The 25,387-nt window shown below is 41.0% G+C and overlaps 1 protein-coding gene across 4 annotated transcripts in view; it reads left to right on the top strand.

The window, feature by feature from the left end:
• The window catches only part of VPS8 (VPS8 subunit of CORVET complex), a 223,567-nt gene that overhangs the window by 54,076 nt on the left and 144,104 nt on the right, over positions 1 to 25,387 (top strand). For 3 of the 4 annotated variants that reach the window (XM_067538776.1, XM_067538774.1, XM_067538777.1), the window contains 10 exons: positions 5,908 to 5,975; positions 6,968 to 7,121; positions 7,233 to 7,292; positions 8,172 to 8,279; positions 10,991 to 11,071; positions 12,557 to 12,727; positions 17,922 to 17,996; positions 21,160 to 21,195; positions 23,085 to 23,175; positions 24,536 to 24,582. In XM_067538776.1, the coding sequence (XP_067394877.1) occupies positions 5,908 to 5,975; positions 6,968 to 7,121; positions 7,233 to 7,292; positions 8,172 to 8,279; positions 10,991 to 11,071; positions 12,557 to 12,727; positions 17,922 to 17,996; positions 21,160 to 21,195; positions 23,085 to 23,175; positions 24,536 to 24,582 (891 nt within the window). The remainder of the gene's footprint in view (positions 1 to 5,907; positions 5,976 to 6,967; positions 7,122 to 7,232; positions 7,293 to 8,171; positions 8,280 to 10,990; positions 11,072 to 12,556; positions 12,728 to 17,921; positions 17,997 to 21,159; positions 21,196 to 23,084; positions 23,176 to 24,535; positions 24,583 to 25,387) is intronic. The other variant, XM_067538775.1, reaches the window with a different exon arrangement.

Below are 25,387 nucleotides of genomic sequence, written 5' to 3'. Positions count from 1 at the left end.
GACTAGCTTTTCTCTTCTTCCTTGCCCTCCCCCCTTCTCTTACTGCCTGCTGTGCCCCTTCTTCATTTTCCAACTTAGCAAACCTAATCTTTTCCTCTGCCTGGTCCTCATAGTCACATACTTCCACTGGCTTCTTTCCTCACCCAGCAGTCTATCCTCACAATTCTCTAATCCAGCTTGCATCTTGAGTCCTGACTTTTCCCTTCAGCCTCTTCTTGTCTTCCCTCCATCATCTGCCTGAATCCCCTTTGAAACTCAACCATAGTTTCCACCTGCATCTCCAAACCTTGGATCTTCTCTTTCATCAGCTCTGAAGCAACACTTCATATAAAGTTCTTTTTGGGTACTCCAGGATAAATGTACATCCTGTCATCTTCATTGTCTCTTCCATCCCTTGGTCACTGTCACTGCTCCTTCTGCTGTATCTGTCAGAGCCTTCCTACCTAAACTCCTGTCAAGGGAAAAACAAAAAAAAACAAACCAAAACACCACACACCCCCACCCTCAGACTCCCACTCAAACTCCCCTGGTTTCAGCTGTTTGTTGGCTCCTCTGCTGCTGCTCCTCTGCTATTGGCTGGCTCCTTCCCTGCCTTTATATTCCCCTTAATCAGGGCTCTGATTTTGTCACAGGACATTGCCCCATACCAACCTCTGCAAACTGAAAAAAGAAAAAACGCAAAACAGAAACTTACTCACTACCCCAAAAAACAGAGGCTTTCCTTCTTCCTTCTCCTCCAACAGAATTCCCACTCAAACTCCCCTGTCCCAAGATCTTCAACTTTGTCTCTGTGATAAAACTTTCTTTCCATTCCTTAGTCAGATTAAAATAATGACTACTAATACATTTAAGATATCGGCGCACAATCTTACCTTGCTTGCAATCATGAGACAACAGGATCTAGTTGGTCTGCACCATTCACTATGATATTCAGACCTCTCCCCAGTGACTGGCAACACAGGATTTAACAAAAACTGCAAAGGATGTTTTCTCCATCTGGAACCTAAACATTCTGAAACTTTAGTGTTCTATCTCCAAGTTTCTTTCGGGAGTAAGGGAATCAAAGGGTAGTTCCCATATTAGGATTTTCAGTCATCCTGGACTGGAATCAATTTTAGGTGGAGGGAAGAAGCACTGTCAAATTCCCAAAAAACCCCTTCTGTTATCCAAATGAGAAACCCTGTGGGAGTCCTTAATCTCTTCTGCAGGCTGAAATTTAGGTAGGTGATGAATCACTTTTCAGATACCAAGTGGTGACAGAAGCACTGTTAATCCATCTCTATCCCCACACCTTTGGTACCGAAATGGAAGGCTGGTGTGCTGTCATGAGCTTTGACTGTCCCAGAGGAAAATTACCTCTCTGGTCAGTCCTAACAGCCTATCTAGGTTCATGGCTGGACATGGTGCTCGAGCATAATTGTTTGTCATTATTCGGAGAATATTTTTCCTGGGTGACGGAGTCTCAGCTCATTAGCCAGTGCTGTTTTAACGCTACTGAGAATAAATCATATGCTTTAAATGAAATCCTCTGTCTCCCCTACTGAGACAATTCAGCTGAAATTCTTTCTCTTGCTCTGCCCAGCAGAGGAAAGTAAAGATGTGCAGGATTGATAAGAAAGCTGAGCTGTTTGCTAAACAAATCCAGTTAGTGCCAAATGGTTGCAGCTGTGTACTGAATTTTTGACAAGCTCGTTGATAGACGAGAGAAGTCACATTTGCTCTCTTAAGAACTTCTTGCTTTCCCATTTCTTACCAAACAGATTTAAGTAAATTTGGGGTTCTGATCACTCAATTATGCACCTCAGACATTCTGCCATGGTCACCACTGTAGTCTTTTGTAATCATTATGTTGAAATGTTCCCAATTAATACTATGTTAAGGATAAGGGTGCAATAAAACCCCAACTTAGTTTTCAGGTTTGAGTCTCTAGATTGGTTACAGAAAATGTATTTAGTAGAGGACCACTAGGTGGCACTTTGAGTGATAAAGCCAAACTCTATTCAAAAGAAAAATTAGTTAACTAAACAGACATGCTATTATCACTTACACAGTAGTACAGTTACACTTACACTGTTTCATCTTTGAGTGTATCTGTAGGTGATTAGTCTACTGACAACAGAGGGAAGTACAGCCTTATGATTCTGGAACCTAATGGTACCCTTTTGTTATTAATTGGAACTCTCTCCAATTTTAACAAAAACTACTCCTTCCATAATCCTAGAATGCTAATTAACATTAAACTTACCCATTATCGTACTCACATTTCTGCCACTTCCATACTGGTTCTTTACATTACACATTTTTGCAGAGGTTAATTTAAATAATGTCCTTCCCATACTATGAATAGACAGCATTATAATAAAACATTCACACTTCTTTAAAACAGTCATTAAAAAACATAATAAAACCAGTCATAATCAAAACATAGCTGCAACCATAACCATGGGTCATGTCCTTGCTAACTTCAGTTTTTCCATTTGACTGTCCCCCATTTATCTCTAACTCTTCTCACACTAGCAACCTCAGTTTTGCCATATTCTTCCACACTTAGGCTTTGGCCTAAATTTGCTTAATTCCTACTTAACATAGGCTACCCATTCCATTCCCCAGTAGAGATTTTCTGTTGGCTCTCCGTGCCACTTCGAGGTTCATCAAAGGGTTATATAATCCGTTTCCATGCATCAGGGAACCCTCCTGAATTTAGGATTTGAATTTAGCCCTTACTCTCTGATGAAGCCTCTCTTTGAACCTCAGGCCACATCTTCAATTTTACACCTGTCCATGAAGATGGCTTTCTTGATAGCTATCACCTGTGCTCGGAGAGTTGACAAGTTAGGGGCTTTAATGACTGACACTCCCCCTGACCCACACTCCTGTATTCTTTAAAGACAAAGTATCCCTCTGACCACATTCCTGTTTCTAACAAAGGTTGCCTCGGATTTTTTATATTAATCAGATTATTCATTTTCCAGTTTTATTATTTGGACAGGACTAAACCCTTTTGGGCTTCTCCTCGATTCCTTGTTTCTATTGACAGAGTTACAGACACCTGTGTCCAGATGGGTTTCCAATTGTATTCTCTCCTGTGTGAAGCTGTGAACATTCTGTGCTCTCCTAAGGTTATAGCTCTTTCTACCAGATCTGAATTCACCTGTTGTCCTATTAAAGCACATTCTTACTGTAGAAATCTGCAAAGCTGCCACATGGGCCTATGTTCACATGTTCTAGAGGCACTGTTATTTGGTACATGCATCCCAAGAGGATACTGCATTTGGGTTTGCTTTCTTCAGTCATTTTCAGATCCTACTCCAAAGTATTTTTCTGAGGAGTAGTGTTTGGGAGTCACTTGCAGTGGAGTACCCATAGGGACACTACTTGAAGGAGAGGTTCCTTCCTTCCTTACCTTGTACAGTAACAAATTCCTTGAGCAGTATCTCTCTGTGGGAGCTCTACTATCTGCTCTTCTCCTCTGCTTTGGAGTCTTTGTAGTACAAAAGGAACCAAGGTGGTCTGCCTATTGTAGTCCTGTATGCCGTTGGTGTGGGGCATAAAAATAACTAGAGTGCATGTTTGGACTGAACAGAGTCTGCTGCCGAAAATTTCCAATTGAAGGAACACGAGTGTATATGCACATGAAGAGAATCACCCATAGAGACGAATATCTCTAAGAACTCGATTTAATGTAAAAGGTAAACAACCTCTCCTTCTGCCTGACTTCCCTTATCACAGAGGAAAGAGGAAGGCCATTTTGGGGAATCTTCTCTTTCCATTCTTTGTCACAACTCTGTCACCAAGGAAAGGCCACATTTCCTTCTGAGAGATTTCTTCCTCCCCGATAATAAGTCTAAGCTTGGGGGGAGAAACAGTTACAAGTTTTGTTCAACTGTGAAAGAATCTATAATAAAATTATTATGAACTAAGCAGAGTGGGGCAGCTGCCATCTCATCCATTCAGATATGGAGAAGAATGTTCAATGTGCACAGCAGCGTTTGCAATTCAAGGTGATGTTCAAGACCCATATCCTCCTCCTTTTCCACTTCTTTAACCTTAGAACAGCTTGCCTGAAAAGAATTGGTGCCTGATTCTCCACTCCTTTGTACTAGGTAAAACCAGAATGTGTTGGTGTGCAGATACTGCAAGTTGTGTCCCTTGTCCTCCACATCTGATTTCTCTCTGGGGAAGCCTCACAAAGGAGATAAGCCTGAAAACTGTGAAGAATTTCTCCAGAGAGTCCACAAACATTTGAGGGAGTGGTAGGGAGTGGTAGGAGCAATCAGAAAATCAGCCTGAAAAAGTACCGGATCAACCCAAAGTGAAGGGAAAATACAGTCTCTTCTCTCCCAGGCTAACGTGGATTTCACCCTCCCATCCACTCATTTAAGAAAATGAAGTGGGAAAGAGTAGCAAGGCACCTGATATAGGGAAAAGGCTTCCTTAACTTTCTGACTGTCCAATGACAGTGAGACATAGTGATACTGGAAAATCCATTTTGCCATTGGCACTGTCTTTGCTCACAATGAAGAACAATCCTCTGTTCAGGGGAAAAATAAATGAATATTACAATTTTGACTGTTTGAGATGTAATACTTGAAACCATGTTAATCTCTTGTGATTTACAGTCATGGGCAATAGCCAGTTTAGTATTTTCTTTGACTTAAAATATTGTAATTTACAACCTTGCCACCATTGGGATTAAGCTAACCTGGGATCCCTCTGTTTATAATAAAATGGTGGTGCACCCAGATCCACTTTGTTTATTTACTGATGGGGTTTATTTTCCCCATTTTGTGCCAAAAGTAATGGCAGCCATGCCATGCTAAATCATAGCTTTGGATCTTTTTATATTATGACATTTACAACTTTGTGGGATGTTAAATAACTTTTTAAAGACACTGACATTGTAGATGGGTAGATGCAAAAGAAAAGACACATATATCCTGAAGGATGTTGCTCTGTGAAGACAGTTCAGTTCGACTCTTTCATCATAGTGTTATGTGTGGAGAACATTATGCACCTATATCCAAGCAGAGTAATGCAGGCATTTTCGGAAAATACAGTTCTCCTCAAGACTTTTGTGATAACACAGCATACGACAAAGCTAGAACACTTTAACCATATTTCCTTCCCCCGTCCCCCTCAGCTGTTCATCTTACCCTCTGAGTTGGTCCTATGAAATTGTACTAGTTTTTTCTTTATATAAATCTTTGTCTGTTTGTGGTAAAGTAGAAAGTTTGACCTCTGCAGTAAATTTGTGTGTCAAGGGAAATCTAGGATACGTGCTTTGGACATGTTTAAAGCAAATACATAAATGAATAAATAAATCAATCAATATACATTCACTTGCTTAACATTACAAAACTGTGTGGGATAAGCATGAGAGCTTAGAGCTTGTGATCTCTTGATTTCTAAATATATTTAGGAAGAGTTAGGTTCACAATTAATGCCATTACAGTAGTGATGCTTGCAGTAGCATGGTATTTGACTTTAGTGTAATGTTTTATACTTTGAATAAAAATACTGCAAATACAATAATAAATTCTAATACTATAACTGCTAAATGTATGTATTTTGTCAAATAACTTTGTTCAGACTGCAAGTTAGATAGGGTTTTTTCCAGTATGAATTTGTAAACACAAAGAATAATGTTCTGAATGTGGCTTTGCTGTTTCATTAACAATATTGAAAAGTTCCAGAAGGGTAGCCGTGTTAGTCTGTATACAGCGAAAACAACAAGAGTCCTGTAGCACCTTTGTTAGTCTTTAAGGTGCTACAGGACTCTTATTAACAACATTAATACTGTTGCGAATTTTAAAAATATCCCTGGAATTGGATTTTTCTGCTGAAAACTTTGACGTTTTTAGATTTAAAATTGAGACCAGAAAATATATAATCTAATTCTCTGTTCAGTTTACAGATGACCCAACACTTGCAATTTGCAACGACAGTGGAGGCTCCGTATTTGAGCTGTCATTTAAGTAAGAGATTAACTAAGTTTTGTGTGAAAGTGACAGTGAAAAGGAGGATTAAGTCTGTCAGTTTTTTTAGAGTTAAAAAAATCATTTGAACCAATAGGGTATCTTCCACGGTGAGACACTCATAGATCAGGATCTTAATAAAATAAAATATTAGAGCAAAGTTTTATTTCAAACCCTATAACAGAATTAGCATGGACTATTTCTCTATCTAGATCATTAAGCAACATATCATTTTTACTGAAGTCCTCCACACCAACAGGACGGGGCCACTTTGATTGTGTGGGAAGACCACGTTTGGGGATCACAGGCAGAGAGTATATTCGTTCTCATGTTGCACAGTTTAAGATCCCCCTTGTCCCCTTGGGCCATATGCTGGATCAAAAATTTGGCCTTATAATTGCAGCAAAATATACGTTTTGATTAAAGTTGGATACACATGGAGGGTTGTAACACAGGAACTAGAGCAAACTGGGGACTGCAGCTGTGGGGGAAAATGCCATTCCCTTAAAGGCGCCTGGTAGGTGCCCCAAAGTTGCTCCCTCTCTCAGCCTGCAGTGCAGTTCTTAATCTTCAGGCTCCCTTCTCCTAAGCCTTTCATTGGCAGTAGCTGCATGGTGGTTCTTGGCAGCTCTTTTTTTCCTTTGTGTGCCTCTTGTATGGGAGAGGACCTCATAGCAGCTGTGGGCAGAGACAGGAAGTAGCATGGGATTAGGACCTGACAAGTTACTGTGTAGGTGAGCAGAGATTGTGGTGGCTCCTGGAAACTGGCCAGGAGCTGCTAAAACTCTCTTAAAGCAGAATCCCAAGGACTCATCCTTTCTGTATCTGCAATACTCCTTGAAATGCCACAAAAGCAGTATCCCTAACTCAGCTGGCACTGGTGAAAGGAACTTTTTTTTTAAGTGGTTATCTGAGATCACATTTTGGACTGTGTTAAAGTGTTGGGCAGGCCCGTTCAGTAGGTAGTCATGAAGTTATTGCTTTGTTTTCAGGAGAGTTATGGGTGTGAGAACATGTGAGTCTCGATGTCTGTTCAGTGGTTCCAAGGGAGAAGTTTGCTGTATCGAGCCCTTGCATGCAAAGACTGAATTGAGAGATCATCCTATCACCCAGTACTCACTCCTGGCAATGGCATCACTAACTAAGGTATCCTGCCTCTCATCTAATGTATCTGTGGTACATTAAAATGAAAGCTGTTGAAAAATATTCTAAAAATATAGACTTAAAAATTATTTTTATAACTTTTTTTTGCAATAGATCCTAGTCATTGGCTTGAAACCATCTTTGAAGGTGTGGATGACATTTCCCTATGGTCGTGTGAGTAAGAACAAATAGGTTTTTTGGATTAAAGTTACAGACCGCTCTTATGGTGAAGTGGGTGAACATAAGGCAAGTGTTAATCTGGAAGTGCATGGTGGTTCACTCTTAAATCTTTGTGCAATAAACTCCGTATGAGGGAGTTATGGCAGAGGAAACAATGGACAGGGACTGGGGAAGGCTGCGTGTCTGTAGGCTGCCCTAAATTGTGCCTCAGATGCAATAACTCTATGGGTGGCTCCTGCAAGCAGGGATAATGGAGGTGTAGGAATTCCTCAGCCATGCCCCCTGAGGCAGTGGCTCCCAAGAGGTGGGGCATAAAGCTGAGAATGACATGCAGTGACAGGCTGAGGTGGATGAAATCTAATAGATTTTCTTTAAAATCAATTTAATCTGAGACCACAAACACTCAAATACCTTAATCATAATCTTATGGCTATTGCAAGGTATCACTACAGGGCAAAGTTAGTGCCCTAACTGTGCATTTTCATACCTTAACATGTTTGGATCTCAAGCATATAATTCTTGGTTTTGGGATAAATACAACTTGCCTGTAATATTCGTTACCCTAAATTACTTTTGGTACTCTCCATCTTAACTCCTTTTTAACATAGTTTTGGACTGGTAATTTATACACAGTGAATGAGTGCCATACTTCTCTGTGGACAACATTGCAGAGAAATTATGATCTGTCTGGTGTCAAAAGGTTGCTTTCCCTGACTTTCTAAATGGATTCTCAATTGGTGGAGCAGTCAGTGACCACTGGCACCAAAAGAGTCCCATCCAACCTGTTGATATATCTTACTGAAGCCAGAGTGAATGTCAACCTAATTCTGTGTATATAGTATTGTAAATAGACTGTTTTGTGTGTCTCTTTAGATGGACCCCTCCAGTGTACCGCTGTTAGCATGGCATTTTGTTGCTGTACAGAACTCTGTGAACCCCATGCTTGCCTTCTGTCGAGGAGATGTTGTTCATTTTCTTTTGGTAAGTCTGAATAGCTTGTTACCAACCATCTTCTAGATAATCACCTGTAGAACACTTGGACAGAAGTTCATTTACTGTGGATCAATGACAGTGTTTTTCCATGTTGTGAATCACTGCATTTCACCTTTGAATTGGGAAAAATATGGTATCTATTTTTTTATTGGCCTGGCAACACTGTTTATTGTATAAATGTCCCCCAGGGCTAAGACGGATAGACCAGGTGTTTGTAGTTTAATATAACGAAGTGGGAAAAATGTTACTTAGGTGTATAGTTTCCAGATCCATGCTGAACCTTCTTCCTCAACTTAAGTTTTTATTAAATTATCCTGATTGGGGGCTCAATCTAATCTCATGGAAGTCAGTAGGAGCTGGATTGGCTCTAATGGTCTACACTGCATTGTAAACCTGGGTTTAGATTCATGTTTGAGCCCAAACCCTCTTACCAGTCACATACAAATATTTCTGACTTGAGTCATTAAGTCTTCAGGACGTGGGTTGTAGGACCTGCTGGCATAGTGGGACTTGGACCAAGTCTTGTCTTTTCGTAGTGTGGACGCAGCTCAAGCTTGGGTTCCTAGACTCCTGTCTGGAGAATCTGCCAGTGTTGTTCCACAATCTCTTGGGCTAGTGTTTCTTGGTCCTTCTATCTTTTGAGCACCCACTGGATTCCCAGAAACTGGAAGCATGCCTTTATTCCAGCATTGACTGTTGAACTTGAAACGCAGTTAACCATTCCTGTGTTAGCTACAGCCATCAACAAAAAGTAATCCAGCACCAAGTCCTACACCAAGTGTGCTGCTCGCTGACCATGGGAATGCAGCCAGATTCTAGTTAATCGCCGGTGCGAGGAAAACAAGACATTTGATGTCTGTAAGAATGCCAGAAATGAACATGTTACCAGGAAATTGCAGAGAAGTTTCTGGCATTGAGGATCCACCGGACAGCTGATCAGTGCAGAGAGTGAATCAGGTGGCTAAAGACGGACTACCGCCACGTCTCTGGGAAGTCCCTGTCTGCCTGCCTCTTCTGTGAGGAATTCAGCTGGATGCTGTGAACTGTGCAAGTACTGAGCCTACACTGGTACATTACACTCTGCTAAGAGGAGATGGCACTCTTTTGACCTCTGAGCCACAGGTGCCACTGGATCAAGCTCAGGAAATGACTCTCGGTGCTCATGACGATACTAGGAGGGACCAGATGGATAGCTGGCTCGTCACATACATTGATCATACCATCTCTCCTAAGATGGTCTGTAGAGGTGTCAAGTGTACACCCATCTTCTGGAAATAAGACTTTGTTTGTTTGTTTAAATTTATACAACAAAAACTTCCTTATGAAGGAGTTGGGGTTGTTACATAAACGTGCAACATTCCTGACATACAACCACAACAAGAAGAGAATAAAGATAAGTTAACTAACAGTACATACCCTCTATTCCTCTGCTCACATGCACACACTTTACTGTACGCCCCAGGCCCTATGCGGCAACCATAACTCTGCTCATCCACCTGTTCCTTTACCATACTATTCTCTCCCATCACTATACTGAAGGTATTTACTGTACTAGTTTGGAAGGCTAGGATTCCTATGAGAGCAGAGTTAAGGCTGTGGTGTGAATAAAATCTGACCAGAAAATGTAGCGCCTGTTGAAGGTTTATGTGCTCATAATGCACGAACTTTCTCCATTGGCAGCTGTTGGCACATGAACTTTCACTTATGACAGGGCTTGGCAGGATTAGATTTTTAGATGTCGATTTCACTGTGCATACACAAACCTAGGAAAAGATATTTCCTTTAATAATTGTCAGATATGCAAAGTAAGAAAAATGCTGCTTTAGAACTTATTAGAGTTTGATTTAAGGATATTTTCTTTGTATATTTGATGTCATGTTGACAATGTGTGTTGTAACTGTTACAAAGCTTTAACGCTTTGAATCTCAAGGTCTGCTGTCATTAAATAATTATTGGCTTACCCTCCAAACTGTCTGACCCCATAATTTCCCACTACTGTAAAAATGTAAGTTGATTTAAAATGGAAAAAAGGTTAAAATCCATAATTTTGTGCTGCTGTGGAAGTTTGTTGATAGATAAAAAATGCTAAAATAAACATCTGTTGAAATTATTTAAAAAAAAAAAAATCTTTCTAATTATTTGCAGTGGTATTATAGCCCTGTCAGTCCAAATATATTAGAGAGACAAGGTGGGTAATGTGATGTGTTGTTGGACCAATTTCTAGCTATGACAGCTAAAAAGATGCAAAATCAAACCCATTGCACCCCAGATCTACCAAACATCAGCTTCTACCATATTTGTGTTAATACATTTTTTTTTAAAAAAAGGTGAATCAGCCCACAAAGAAAAGTTGGCTTGCCATGGCCAAATTTTGCTCACAGCTCAGATTTGAATACTTCCTATTAACATATATGAAAAGTAATCAAACAAATATATTATGAATTTAAAAAAGGACATAAATTAACACTTTGGGAAATTAAACACTGAAAAATCATTGAATTTTAGCAAGTAAAGGAAGTTATACCCCATTTTATAAAGCTGCTTCAGTGATGGTGTTAACAGGCACCTCTGTAACACTGATACTGCAGACTCTGGTACTGGGCTTCCTTTCTCGGGAAGAAAATTTTGTTTTCTCAAGGGAAATTTTGGGTTGATGAAAGTACCAAGTTTGTGTTTGTCTTGTCTAATTCCATCATCAGGTAAAGAGAGATGACTCAGGTGCAATACATGTAACTAAGCAAAAACAGCTTCATCTACACTATGACCTCATCAATTTTACTGTAAGTATTGATCCAGTCACATTTTTTCCTTTTGCTCAGATGCAGATAATAGCCTCCTGTGTTTTAAGTGCATGTGAATATCCCTTAGCTTCCAGGGGACTGTAATTTTGCTCTGCAAACTTGTCCTAACAAACATAGCATTTGGCAATTTGGATCTGGAATTTATGAACTGAAATTTAATTTACTTGCTGTAGCTTTTTCATAGAATCCCATGTTATAAAAATGGTTAAATAGTAGCTATGGAGTGAAGAGAATAGGCTGTCCAAATCTACAGTGTACAAAATAAAGTACTCATGTCCCTGGTGAACAAAGTGTGTGAATGAAGTCTTTTGACATGTGAGGCCCAATCCTATTTGTCGGAGTCTAAATCCTTACAAACAGGTACTAAGCCCTGGTCTACACTTATTGGGCAATTCGGCGGCAGTCGACGGGAGTTACGCAGAATAGATTGCATAACTCCCGTTGACTGCTGTGCTTCCCTTCTGCATTGTGCTGACAGGAACCGTGTTCCCATCAACGCAGCACTACGCCACTTGAGGGTGGTTTTACTGCATCAACCTCTGGATCAACAGAGGATCTTCAATGACCGCTCAGTCGATCCAGATAGGTCGATCTGACGGCAGCGACTTTGCCGTGTCAGTTTAGACATACCTTAAGTAATGGCTCCAAAAGAGCCAGGAAGCTCTAGCATATTGGTTCCCATTATACATATGTTTTGTTAATGTACTATCTTCCTGCTTGTTTTTAACACAGAAATTTACCACAAACCCTCAAAGCACTTTAAAAGAGCACTAAGAATATAATGATGAAATACAGAAATGCCAAGGTGAACCAGTTACATTTGTTGGCAGTTATAAATCTCCAATGTAGCCAGTGAAATTTTTTGAAAAATAGGTGCACTCTGAAAGCAAACAGAAGAGCATTTCCAGTTTGGGGCTATGGTCTAATTGCCAAATTTCAATAGGAGTTGGATGAAGAGCTCTTGAATTCAATTCCCAGTTTTAGAGAGATTTACTGTGTTCCTCTTACTGATGCTAATAAGCTTGTTTGTCCCTTACCTTCCTCATAAGGGATTGAGAATAACTTTGTAATACTTGTAAAGTGCTTTGGATTTCCAGGTGGGAGGCAATATAGATGTGCCAGGTATATATTATACTATAAGAGCAAAAATTGTGGTGGATTCTCCCTTGACTAAAGATGTATGGTACAAGTAATTCAACTCCCTGAGTAAGGTTTTTCATAAATGGGTGCTTCAAAGAAAGTCTTCTGGTTGTCACCTTCCTTATAGCCACTCTTTTGCCCTGTAAAAAAGTTGGATTCTAAAGTTTAGCCTTACCCCAAACACCCAAAATAACATTTTTATGCTGCCAGCAACCACTAGCTTAAGATACTGGTGCTCTACGGTATTCTTGTAGTATATTGTGATATTTGTGCCAATAGTTGTGTATTAAATGTGCTGAAGTTTGGCATATGCCTTCTTTTCAGTGGATAAATTCACGCACAGTAGTGCTTCTGGACAGCGTGGAGAAACTGCATGTGATAGATCGCCAGACGCAGGAGGAGCTGGAGACTGTAGAGATTTCAGAGGTGCAGCTAGTTTACAATAGCAGTCACTTCAAATCACTGGCCACAGGAGGCAATGTCAGCCAGGCACTGGTAAAGACCTATGAATCTTGTCGTCTGCTAGTATTTCACTTGTCAATTTGATAACACTTTGAAATATACTTTTTTAAATGGGGAAGTCTGGGACTGTCTAAAACATTCTTTTAAAAAGCCTTTTTAAAAAGCTTGTTTAATGGTGTTTAGTGAGAACTGGTAATTTCTTGAAGTGTTGTCTCTTCACATTCCTATTGGTATGATGCACCGTCATGCCATTGAGCCTCAGAGCCCTCTTTAAAGACAAAAAAATCATGGTTTCTGTATGTGACAGGATCTCAAGGGCACAATCTGGAGCTGTGGGACTGCTGTGCCTTCTTAACTCTCCAACCTGAGCTCTCTCTCACAAAGCTATGCTAGTGGCAAGAGCAAACCCCTCTAGATGTTGTGCTCACTCAGCCATCAGCATGTGGAGACTCTCACACAGCAAAACTGCATGAATGCTTTTTAAGCCACTCATGAATCATACCAAGAGAGGCACCAGCCATTCACCCAGACCCCAGACTTGCACCTTAACATCTTGCCCTGCCCAAGACTCCCCTGCACAGTGCAAACTCACTAATTAGTTTGCCACTTCATCAAAGGAAAGTGGAATGTGCACCAGCCTTTGTAATCTGAGCTGAGATTCCCGAAGCACTTCTACCAAAATCAGTTTTACATAAAATATAAAACATATTTATTAACTACAGAAAGATAGATTTTAAGTGATTATAAGTAGCAGGCGTAGAGATCAAAATTGGTTACCTAAGAAATAAAAATAGAAATGCAGTCTAAATTCTGACTTTAACATACTAAGCAAGATTTGAATCAGTCTGTCACCCTAATAGATATTACAGGCAGCTCACAGTTCCTAATACACAGGCTGAATTCCCTTGCAGCCTGAGACCAATCTCCCCAGTTCAAGTTTGTCTTCCAAATGATCTTCCAGGGGTTGAGATGGGGAAGGAGAGAGGCCAAGTGATGATGTCACTGTCCCTCTTTTATACTTTCTTTCAGCTGCTAGAAAGATCATTGCTTTGACCTGGGGGTTAGGCCTCCCCCATTGCGTATGTGCTCTCTGAGGATTCTCTGCGAGAGTGGATTCTTCTTCATGGGCCATCAACAGCTGTCTAGCCAGCAATAGTTGCTACTTTGTTGCCACTGAAAGGCTGGCTGTGGGTGTTGACCACTCACCACATATTTCAGTACCAAACATATAGCAGTACTTCATAACTTCACATACAATGATATACGTACAATCCAACAGGATAGCAATGTTCAACGGAACAAGACTTTTAAAATGATACCTCACAAGGCTTACTTTGAACAAAACTTGTAACTTTGGGGTCCAAGGTGTCTCACTAGAGCAGCTGTTTTTTTTGAGATTGTAGCCTTTGCACAGTCACTCTATATGTCCACTTTTCCCCTTTTCATCAGTGTTCCTCTCTTAAAGCTCTGGTTGAATGAAAGAAACGGAAGCTGTTGGGGTCCTGTGGCCTCTTACAACCGCAAATCCCAATACTGAACGCTGCAAGAGGGTTCTTGTATGGTCCTATTGGATGCTGCTTTCTAGAAAGCTGCTGAGGCTCAGTGGTGTTGGGGAGGGTCACATCCCAGAAGTGGGAACATAGACTCATAGAAAGGTCGTGCTGGAAGAGATTTTGAGACATCATCAAGTCCAGCCCCCTGCGCTGCGACAGGACCAAGTAAACCGAGGCCATCCTTGACAAATGTTTGTCTGACCTCCTGTTAAAAACCTCCAATACTGGGGATTCCATAATTTCCCTTCGAAAACTGTTCCAGAGCTCAACTTCCCTTATAGTTAGAAAGCTTTTCCTAATTTCTCACCTAAATCTCTCTCGCTGCTGATTAAGCCCATTACTTTTTGTCCTACCTTCAATGGACATTGATCATAACTCTCTGTGTAATAGCCCTTAACATATTTGAAGACTTATCAGGTCCTCCCTCAGTCTTCTTTTCTCAAGACTAAACATGCCCAGGTTTTTAACCTTTCCTCATAGGTCAGGTGTTCTAAACATTTGATCATTTTTGTTGCTCAACTCTGGACTCTCTCCAATTTATTCATGTCTTTCCTAAAGTCTGGCAGCCAGATGTGGACACAGTATACTGCTGAGGGAATTCTGTGCACCAAAAAAAAAAAAAAAAAATTCTGTGCACAATATTTTAAAATCCTGCAAATGTTGTCAATAAATAAATGTGGAGGCTCCAACTTGGCAGTGGGGAGCACGGGCCACCGACTACATGGAGGTTGGAGATCACCCTGCAGCCCCCCCACCCTCCCTCGCCTCCCTGAGGCATGGACTCGCTGGGGAGGCTCCATCTGACCGTGACACAGCCAAGGGATGGGCCTACCCCAGAAACACCATGAGGCCCTGTCCCTTCGTGTCCGGTGTGGGCAGGCAGGCTCAGTCTGGCAGGATCCAAGTATGGAGGGGCTTAGTGTGAGTGGGATCCAGGTGTGGGTTGAGAGGGTTCTGTGTGGGGCAATCTGGGTGCACGCAGTTCAGTGGCAGGTCGGAGTGCAGTGGGGATCTGGATGCACAGAGGCTCATTGGTAGGTTCCAAGTGCAGTTGCAATGGGACTCTGCAGGGGGGTCCAGGTGAAGTTGGTTGGGGTTCAGCTGGTGGGGGGTGTGTGTCTGAGTGTGGGGAGATGGGACTCAGCGGGAGGGTCTGGGTGCTGGGGGAGATGGGTGCAGCAGGTTTGTCGGGGTTGTCCAGGTAACAGGGATGGGTGGGCTCGTCGAGGTGGGGGAATCAATGAGGGGGCTGGGTGCAAGGGGCTCTGGATGCAGGGTGGGTGGGGTTCAGCAGGGGGGAGTCTGGGTGAGGCTTGGTGGAGGGGATCTGGGTGTGTGGGAGACTGGATGCATGAGGTTTGGGTAGATGGAGGAGTAGGCCCCTGTACAGTGACCCATCGCCCTGTGGCTCAAGAGTGATAGGGATAGGAAGTGAGTGTGGGGATCTTCTTGCAGCTGGGGGAGGTTCTAGGGGAAGGTGGGCCCCTCCTTGCAGGGGAACAGGAAGTTCTGTCCTTGTCTAGCCCAGCCAAGGCAGGACTAGCAGCTGAGCCCGGTACAGAGTAGGAGACACTGGTCGGGGAGTCCCCAGATATGTCCCACTCTCCTCTCCCTTACCTCCTGGCCAGCTGCTCCACGCACCCGAAACAACATGTCCACGCTGCTGGGGAGGGGTGTGTGACTGCTTTTGCAGCTTCCCTTTGCTTCCCTGTCAGCAAGTCATTTTTCTTTGGGAAAGCAAAGAAATTTGCAGGGGACATGAATTCTGCATGCGTGCAGTGGCACAGAATTCCCTCTGGAGTATCAGTACTCCAGCAGAGACCTCGCTGGTGCCAAGTAGATCAGGACAATTCTCTCATGTCTTATATACAACAATCCTATTAGTACAAACCAGAAGATTAGCTTTTTTGCAGCTGCATCATGTGGTGGATCACAAATTTGAGTATGAATCAGCTATAACCCCCGGATCCTTTTCAGCAGTATGACCACCTAGCCAGTTATTTTCCATTTTGTAGTTGTGCATTTGATATTTTTTCCTTCCTAAATGAAGTATTTTGTACTTTATTGAATTTCATCTTGTTGAATTCAGACTGTCTCCAGTTTGTCAGTCATTTTGAATTCTGGTCCTGTGCTATAAAGTGCTTGCAACCCCTCTGTATGGTAATTGCAGACTTTATAAGCATATTTTCCATTCCATTATCCAACTCATTAATGACAACATTGAATAGTACTGAATCCAGGACTGACCCCTGCAGGACCCCACTAGATATATCCTCCCAGTTTGAAAGCAAACCATTGATAACTACTTTTTGAGTACAGCTTTTCATGAAGTAGTGCTCCCACCTTATAGTATTTTCTTCTAGACCACATTTCCCAAGTTTGCATATGAGACTGTCATGTGGGACTGTGTCAAAACCTTACTAAAATTAAGATATCTCACATCTACTGCTTCTTCCCTCTCCACCAGCCCTGTAATCCTGTCAAAGAAGGAAATTAGGTTGGTTTGTCATGATTTGTTCTTGACAAATCCTTGCTGGTTATTCCTTATCTCGAAGTGCTTACAAATGGATTGTTTAATCATTTGTTCCAATATCTTTCCAGATATCAAAGTTTGGCTGATGAGCCCATAATTCCCCAAGTCCTCTTTGTTCCCCTTTTTAAAGATAGGTGCTTTGTTTGCTCTTCTCCAGTCTTCTGGGACCTCCCCCATCCTCCATGAGTTCTCAAAGCTAATTGCTAACAGTTCCGAGATGGCTTCAACTGGTTCCTTAAGTACTGTAGGATGAATTTCATCAGGCTCTGCTGACTTGAATACATCTAACTAAACTAAATATTCTTTAACCTGTTCTTTCCCTATTTTGGCTTGCATTCCTTCCCCCTTGTTTTTAATTGTGTTGACCAGATTCTCACCATAGCCTTTGTAAAGGCAACACTCGATCAGTTTTGCTATGGTAAATTATCAGTTTTTTTTCCAGCTGCTGTTATGCAAAGACTGCAAGCCATATCCTCTTTGGCAATAATTTCACTAGATCTCATACGCTTAAGCAGGGTTGTGCCAGATTGGGATGTGTCTAGAAAAACCTAGGGGCTGGAGGAAGTGAGGGTGGTGATTTAATGATATTCTTCTGTTGGAGTCCATATTGAACCAGCATCCTGGATGATGCTCAGGGCAGTCTCCTGCTGGAGGTTCCAGCGTTCTGAGTTTTACTGTCTTCTCTTATTTCCCTTTTTCTCTCTGAGCTCTTGCCTTAATCAGATAAACTTGACCAGAAATGCCTTGTATTGTGAAATAGTAAGACTGGAATTATTCTGAATTGCCATTTCTCATGAGATTTTTCTTTTTTAGCTTCCTGTTGGTGTCTTGTGAATGCAGTAATTGTCATCACTTACACATGAGTGTGAGAGACTGCCCTCTGCACTGATGACTTTTCCAGTGAAGCATGATTTAGCATCTGTGAAAGGGGGTTTCGTTGCTAGGTCTCCAGCTCCACTTCATGTGTTGGGACTGGTGTATAGCATGACTGGGCAAACTGCTGTCTCCTCCCTGACTCTTGTTTTGTTTCTTCATTGCTAAATGTTCCCAGGGTTTAGTTAGTCACATATTTCTCATGTATGTTCACTGAAAATAAAAGTAAAAGCAGCTTGCAATGGAGTAAATGTTAAATTTTTTCCAGGCCTTGGTTGGGGAGAAAGCCTGTTATCAGTCCATCAACAGCTGTGGCGGTCAAATCTTTTATCTTGGCACAAAGGTAAATATGGACAGCTCTCAGGAAATGTAATGCACTTTCAAGAGTAAGGTGGCTTTAGTGATACAATAGAGCAGGGGTGGCCAACTGATTTTTATTTGTGTGTTGTATGCATTTAAAGTTTAAGGACATGAGGGGAAAGTCAATATCCAGGTCTGCTCTACACTAACAGGGCAAGAGGCTGTGCTGCGCGCAGACACACACATACACTCCACTGTACACTGATTGGGTACATGGACTTACAGGCTGTCCATTAACAACGGTCCATGCAAAATAGTCCGGAGAGAAAACCTAGAGCTGGATCGCTACACTATTAACCAATCGCGTAGCTTCTTATTAAAAATCAAAAAAGTCCATGTGCGGATTTGACGATTATTGTGGTGAACGTTTTGGCAATGTCTGAAATTTTGTTTAGTTTGCAGCAAGTGGCAACACTCTTTAAACATGGAACGAAAATGTAAAAATAAGCGCAAATATGAAGAAGAACACAATGTTCTTAGCGGAATGGGAAAGTTTATATTTTTTCGTTGAACGTAATGGCAATCCACTCTGTCTTATATGCCAGACTTCATTGGCACATTTCAAGTTTTCAAATCTCCAGCGCCACTTCAACACACACCATGCTAACATCGATCGGGAATTTCCAAAAGGTACTGAACTTCGCTTGCACAAACTAAAAACTTTGAAAAGTCAAATCGAGAAACAAACTCAAGTGTTCCGTAAATTTGCCAAGCACTCCCAGACTGTTACACATGCCTCGTATCAAGTCGCTTGGAACATTGTCCGCACTAAAAAAACCTTACAACGAAGGCGAGTTTGTTTAAAAAAAAAAAAAAAAAAAAAAATGCCTCGCAGATGTTGTTTCCATCTTGTCTCCAGAAAATGATAATCTGAAAAGAATGGTTTCAGGCCTTTAACTCTCACGCCACACAATTGAGCACAGAATATCTGAAATCAATGATTCAATTGAATCACAGTTATATTCTGATCTTCAGAAATGTGAGTACCTCTCTATCGCGCTGGACGAGTCTTGTGACGTACAGGACAAACCTCATTGGCAATATTTGTACGGACTTTCACAAATGATTGTGTAATCAACGAAGAACTCCTAGATATCGTACCATTAAGAGACAGAACCTGGGGCATCGATGTGAAAGAAACACTGATGGATGTTTTTGCAAAAACAAATCTGCCTTTACTGAAACTTGCAGCAATAGCAATGGACAGAGCGCCATCTATGGTCGGATCTGTGAATGGACTTGTGAGGCTATGCAGAACTGACGAAAGGTTCCCTGACTTCCGGTTATTTCACTGTATCATCCATGGGGAGCAACTGGTATCTAAAAAGCTTCATTTGGATCACATCATGAAACCTGTCCTGGAAATAGTCAATTATATTCACGCACACGCTCTCAACCACAGACAATTCAAGAATCTCATTGCTGAGCTCGACCAAGGCCTTCCCGGTGACCTGCCGCTTCACTGTACTGCAAGATGGCTTTCAAAAGGTAAAGTGCTTTTACATTTTTTTTGAACTTTTGGACGCTGTGAAGCTGTTCATGGAAGTGAAGCAAAAGGAATACCCCGAGCTCTCATACCCACAATGGGTTTTAGATCTGGCGTTTCTGATGGACATGCTGCGACATCTGGACAGACTGAATCTGGATCTCCAAGGGAAGTTAAAGTTGCTGCTGGACCTGGTGCAAAGTGTATTTGCATTTGTCAACAAACTCGAGCTGTTCAAGGTGCAACTTCAAAGGGGGGAACTAACACATTTTCTCTCAGTGTTAAATGCAAGTGAACAAGCACCCGAAATCTTGAAAAGGAGCACAACACAATATGCAACATTGATCGAAGTACTTCAGGATGGTTTTGTGGAAAGATTCCATGATCTACAGCTGAAAAGGCCTCAGATTACATTCCTGGTCGACCCTTTCAGTGCTGACGCTGACTGTTTGAAAGCCCTGTTAGTCACAGATGAAGCAACGTCTCAGATTGAGATGATTGAACTTTCTGAAAACAACAAACTTCAGTCTTTTCTAAAGGAAGGAACCCTTGAGTTCTGGAGAACTGTACCGATGGAGAAATACCCCAATGTCAAACGGGCTGCGCTCAGACTACTGTCAATGTTTGGGTCAACTTACCTTTGTGAATTGGTTTTCTCAACATTGAAACTTGAAATCTAAGCATCGATCTGTTCTAACTGATACATGAGGGAATTACTTCTAGTGGCCTCAACCGAATACAAGCCAGATTTTAAAAGGATCATTGAAAGCAAGGATTGCCAAAAGTCCCACTGAGTCAAAAATCACAACATACATTACAATAAACATTTTGATTGTTTTGTCTTATTGTAAATTGTTTCAATGTATGTGCGTCCTGTGTGTGTGTGTGTGTGTGTGTGTGTGTGTGTGTGTACACAAAAGGTAAATGTGGCTCTTTGCGGTATCTATAGCTATTTTTTGGTTTTTAGTCTCTGGTTGGCCATCCCTGCAATAGTGTTGATATCTAGTGAAAGGGGTTCTGCAAGTGAGAATCCTGAAAGATTTCAGTGGAGGTGTGAGGTCCTGAGTGTTGGAGTCTTATCTCTGATGAAGGTTTTGGACATGGGGCTGTAACATGGGGCGAGGATTCTGTAGACAGTAACTCTATAGTTCTTTGTTTTAAGTTTCCTGAATCTAGTCTGGTCTTAGCCAATGCATGCACTGATGATGCACCCGGGATTACAGTCCCTGCTGAGTGCTGCTTCAGACAAAATGTATAGTGGGGAAAAATAATGTCAAATGAAATATGCAGAAATTAACCACTTTCCTTTACAAGAAGCATTAGAATGAATGGGAAAGGTGAAAAGTGAAGGCGGCTAAATCCCAACGTATAGAACAATAAAATAGATCCTTGTGCATGGTTTCCTCCATTCTCTCAAAATGTAGGTCAGACTTAAGCAGAGTCTTGTAGGGGCTTTCTGGAAACTATAAACTCACTGTATAATAGCTAATGAAATGCTCCTGATTGGAGTGGTGTGTCCAGTCCCTGAAGAGTAATTGTAACCTTTTTGTATCACCGGGACACTATAATGTATGTATGGGAATTCATAGATTATTACTCATGAACAAAAGTATGTAAAAGAGTAACTCCCATCCTGACCCTTTTTGTTCCTCTTTTTCAGTCTGTTCATGTGATGATGCTAAGGAGCTGGAGAGAGGTAAGTCAAGAGAGGAGGCATGTATGTTTTTAATAAAATGTGTGAATTATTTAAAAGTAGCTTGATGATGCCTGGAAAGGAACTTCAGGACTAATTGAATTTTTAAAGTAAAATCTGATTAGTGTTCAGAATTTATATAATAGCTACCTATACAGCTATGACCCAAGAATAAGCATTTCACTATAATATACTAGGGGACTCTTTCCAGCGTATGCTTGGATACTGAATTGGGATTATATTCTTTTCTCTTCCTTATCTTCGCAAAAATATTTTAATGTCTTAATGTTTCCACTTCCATTGACTTGAAAGAGGTACAGTATAGATTCAGGTTACAATTATACAGTCTTCTATAGCTATAAGTCACTTACCATTGAGAGTAATTTAACCACTGGAACAATTTACCAAGGGTTGTGGTGGATTCTCCATCATTCACAATTTTTAAATAAATATTGGAAGTTTTCCTAAAATCTGTTCTAGGCATTATTTTGGGGAAGTTCTATGGCCTGTGTTGTGCAGGTGGTCAGATTAGATGATCAGAAAGATTCCAAATCAAGAAGGAACCAATGAACCAGCCAATGGTTTAAAAGCATGGGCTTGTTTTAGATTACAGAGACCAGGTGAATTCAGTGCACAGTAAAAGGAAAAATAATCCCCAGCCAATCACAACAGCATGGGCTTCTTTTAAATCCCCACGACCCACAGTGCTTGAGGCCTCAGTACCTTCAAAGTTACTCATAGGGGGCTCTATCCTAAGCATAAGGAGAAGTTAGAGAATGGAATTATCTGCCAGGGAAGCGTGGGAAATGATTCTTGCTGCAGTGTGGAATGGTGGACTATAGAAAACTTGTTAGACATCTCTTCAAATAGAAATCTCAGGAGCCAGTTCTGGCCCCCATCTTGGCCCCAGTTACACCGCTCCAGCAGTGCATAGAAGGCAGGAAAGGTACCACAACCATCCTATGGAATAGGCCCAGGCTAGGGCCGTTGCACACAGCTTTACACTAAATCCTCTCAGCCCCCAGTGTAAGGGTTGTGTCGGGAGTAGCCATAGCATTGAGTGCTGTTTATACTCTGGGCTGCTCCGGGCTGTGGCACAGTCTGGGTGAGGCTGCTGTAAATTAGAGCAGCTCCTGGGGCTGAATCAATTCCCCAGTTAGCCCAGAATCTGGGCAATGCATAGCCATCTTTGTCCTTTCCTCCCAGTCTTCAGGTTCTGTGCTGCACCTCTTGTGAATTTGTCCCTGAGATGCAGGTTATCTTGCTTGCTTTCACCAAACTGAGGTGATGTGGTCTAAATATGGAAATGGAAGCACAATTCATTCACTGCTTATGCAGAGTCTGAAAACCACTGAGTCGGATACAGACTAACTAGTTACTGGTGATTTTAAATAACAGTGGATAAAATTTTGGTCCTGTTGAAGTCTGTGGCAAAATTTTCATGGATTTAAATAGGGCCAGGATTTCACTCCAGTTGTTTAAAATTCAAAATCTCTCAAATTATTTCTGTTAAAATACTTGACTTAGTATGTTTGGATCTACATTTCTCAATCTTTTCTGAGTTGGCTACCTGTTGGAAGTAAAAAAATTTCGCAACCTCCTTACATTTACTACAAGAGTAAAATATCTATCCATGATAATAAGCCTTTATAATTTATTTAAGTGCATGTGTTTTGAGATGCTGACAGAATACTTGATCTAGATAGGTAAGTGGGAGAGCAAGATTTTCTTTGCTTTAGATTGTAATAGTTTTGAGCACCTTGAGACCCACACAGTTGTCTTTCATGACTCACCTTGGGGGTCACAACACATCTGTTGGGAAACACTGCCTTAAAGGATTGCTGTTCTGGTATTTTGAGGAGTCCCATATTGCTTGTACCATCTAATTTTAGAGAGTGGATCACCTTCTGAAACAAGAATGTCTTACTGAGGCCCTGGCTCTAGCTTGGTCTTTTTATGAAGGTAAAGCAAAGGCTGTAGTAGGTAAGTTAATTTTAAAGCAGTGGGGTAGCTTTTATGCACACATACACAGCAACAAACATTATTCAAAAAGAATTAAAGTAATAATTGTTTCAATGAAGAGTAAAAAGCTTGTGTAGTTTGGATGTGATTAGAGTTAAGCAAATGTGTTGACCATGGGCTGATTTTTTTTTTTTTTTTTTTTTGGAGTTGTGCAGTCTTTTAGTAAAGTCTTCTTTCCTCCTAGTAATTGACTGTTTTAAGGCAAAGCCCACCCAAACTGGGCTATGGGGTAATTACTCTTATCTGCATTTTGCTGGAAAAGAACAATTGTAAAGTATGTGGTTCTTAGAAAATGAGGCTTGCAATAGGGAATTACTGAAAAAGTGTTTCAGACTTTGCTCAAAGGTTCTGGGGCTCCAAGTTGGTGCTTATATGAATTTAAAAAAATGCTGTCAGAGGCCTTTGGTGACTGAAAATGCACAAGGGGGACAAGGTGTGGTGCATCTTCACTTACGTGGAGGCAAGACTAAGAAGCCATTACAGCTCCTGTGCAGGGTATCACTAGGGCAGTTAAAGCACACCTGTTCAGTGCTTCCCTGCAGTTACACTCATTAGTGGAGTTTGTCTGAGGTTCTACTGGGCACTAAAGTAACACCTTCTCCTCAGATATAGTGTCCTTATTTGGTGAAGTATGTTATATGTGCCTGTGCATGTTTTGCTGACTTTTGCCAATGAACTCTAATTTGTATAGTTCACCCTATGTTTTCTATAAATAATTTTCTGATGGGTTTTGACAGGTTGCTCTTTTTGTAGTCCCAGGGCATGTTGTAAACCTAAGTCAGATATCCTTATGTGTATTTTATATATCTTTGTAATACTTAAATGAAAATAATAAATTTTAGTTTCTACACATTACAATTTTCAATATACAAAGGAATTGCATGTAGTTTTTTATCGGGATATGTGTATTCTGCACTTACATTCAGTAAATTAGCTCTTTTCATGCAAAGATCTCAAAGCACCTTATGAATACAGTAATTGGTTTTGTGAGGCATAATCTAAGGCATTATAAACATACAGGTAATGACTTAAAGTTACCTGAATGGGGCAGAATTCAGAACATGGCCCTTTCAAAATCTTTTTTCCTAAAACAATCAAGAAAGAATAAATTAACCTTCCCATGAATAGTTAGGTTTTGTTTGTTAATGTGAAGGTCCCTTCTGTATGAGGTATGTTCAGACTATCTGGATACCTGCAGCTAAAGGATTACAGCAGTTAAGTCTTCTATCAGTCTCTGAATTGTGTCCTAAGTACCATTTGCATTGCCATTTGATTATGAAAAGGAACCTTTGTTTTTGTTTTTCTTTGTATTTCTTTACAGGGTTGTCTGGGGATGCCAGTAAGCGAAAGGCTGTCATTGCAGACAGAGTGAGTTCCAAATCCCAATTTTGTGTATACTGATACTACTCTAATTTATTCCACAACTGTTCTTGAAAGAATTGGCTTCTGTCCTCCAAAAATCTGTCTGTGGGGTGTGTGCGCTTTTTACCCAGCCTGACTGCCAGTGGGGGTGTCAAATGTGCCTGTACCTCCAAAATAATCACTGCCAGTTGACAGTGCCCAGTTGCTCCTATTAGTCTTGTTTTTGGACACAATGCACAATAAAATATTTAATTGCAGCAAAGACGAATTCAGAGGTAACTAAATATTCAGTCTGTCCTCAGACTCCTGAACATCCCTTTGTTCACAAGCACTGAGGCTTTCCCAAACCCAACTATCCTCCATGTGTTTTTAAATAGCGAAAGTCTATGACAATACTTCGGTGTTATTAGTAGAAGCTTTTTGTATTGGAAAAATGGCTTTCATTTATGCTGAGCAAAAACATGCAGAATAGAGAAGAAAGCTGCTGTTGCATTCCTACTTTTGTACCAACAATCAAGAAATATCAAACAAAAGGACATGCAGAATAGAGATTCTGGCAACCTCTATTTGTTTTTATAGAAAGCTTTATCCATTCACAGATATGCCCGCTGCTATTAGTTCATTTTCAAAGAAATTCTTGCTCAGCCCCTGCAGCCTTGGGCTGGAGCATGCTCAGTGCAGATGGAATCTCTAGGGAACTGAGCTGCTAATTTCTAGCGAGTCTCTACTGAGCATGTGTAAACTGTTCTTCAAAAAGCTTATAACAACCAAATTTGGGCAGATTTTCTTAGGAATGGCAAAAGCACTTCAC

This window comes from Emydura macquarii, unplaced genomic scaffold, assembly GCF_026122565.2.
Source record: "Emydura macquarii macquarii isolate MOO-44397 ecotype Brisbane River unplaced genomic scaffold, CSIRO-AGI_Emac_v2 contig_499, whole genome shotgun sequence".
NCBI lineage: Eukaryota > Metazoa > Chordata > Testudines > Chelidae > Emydura > Emydura macquarii.
The sequence above is the reverse complement of the archived record's forward strand: the minus strand, read 5'-3'. Positions and strand labels throughout refer to the sequence as shown.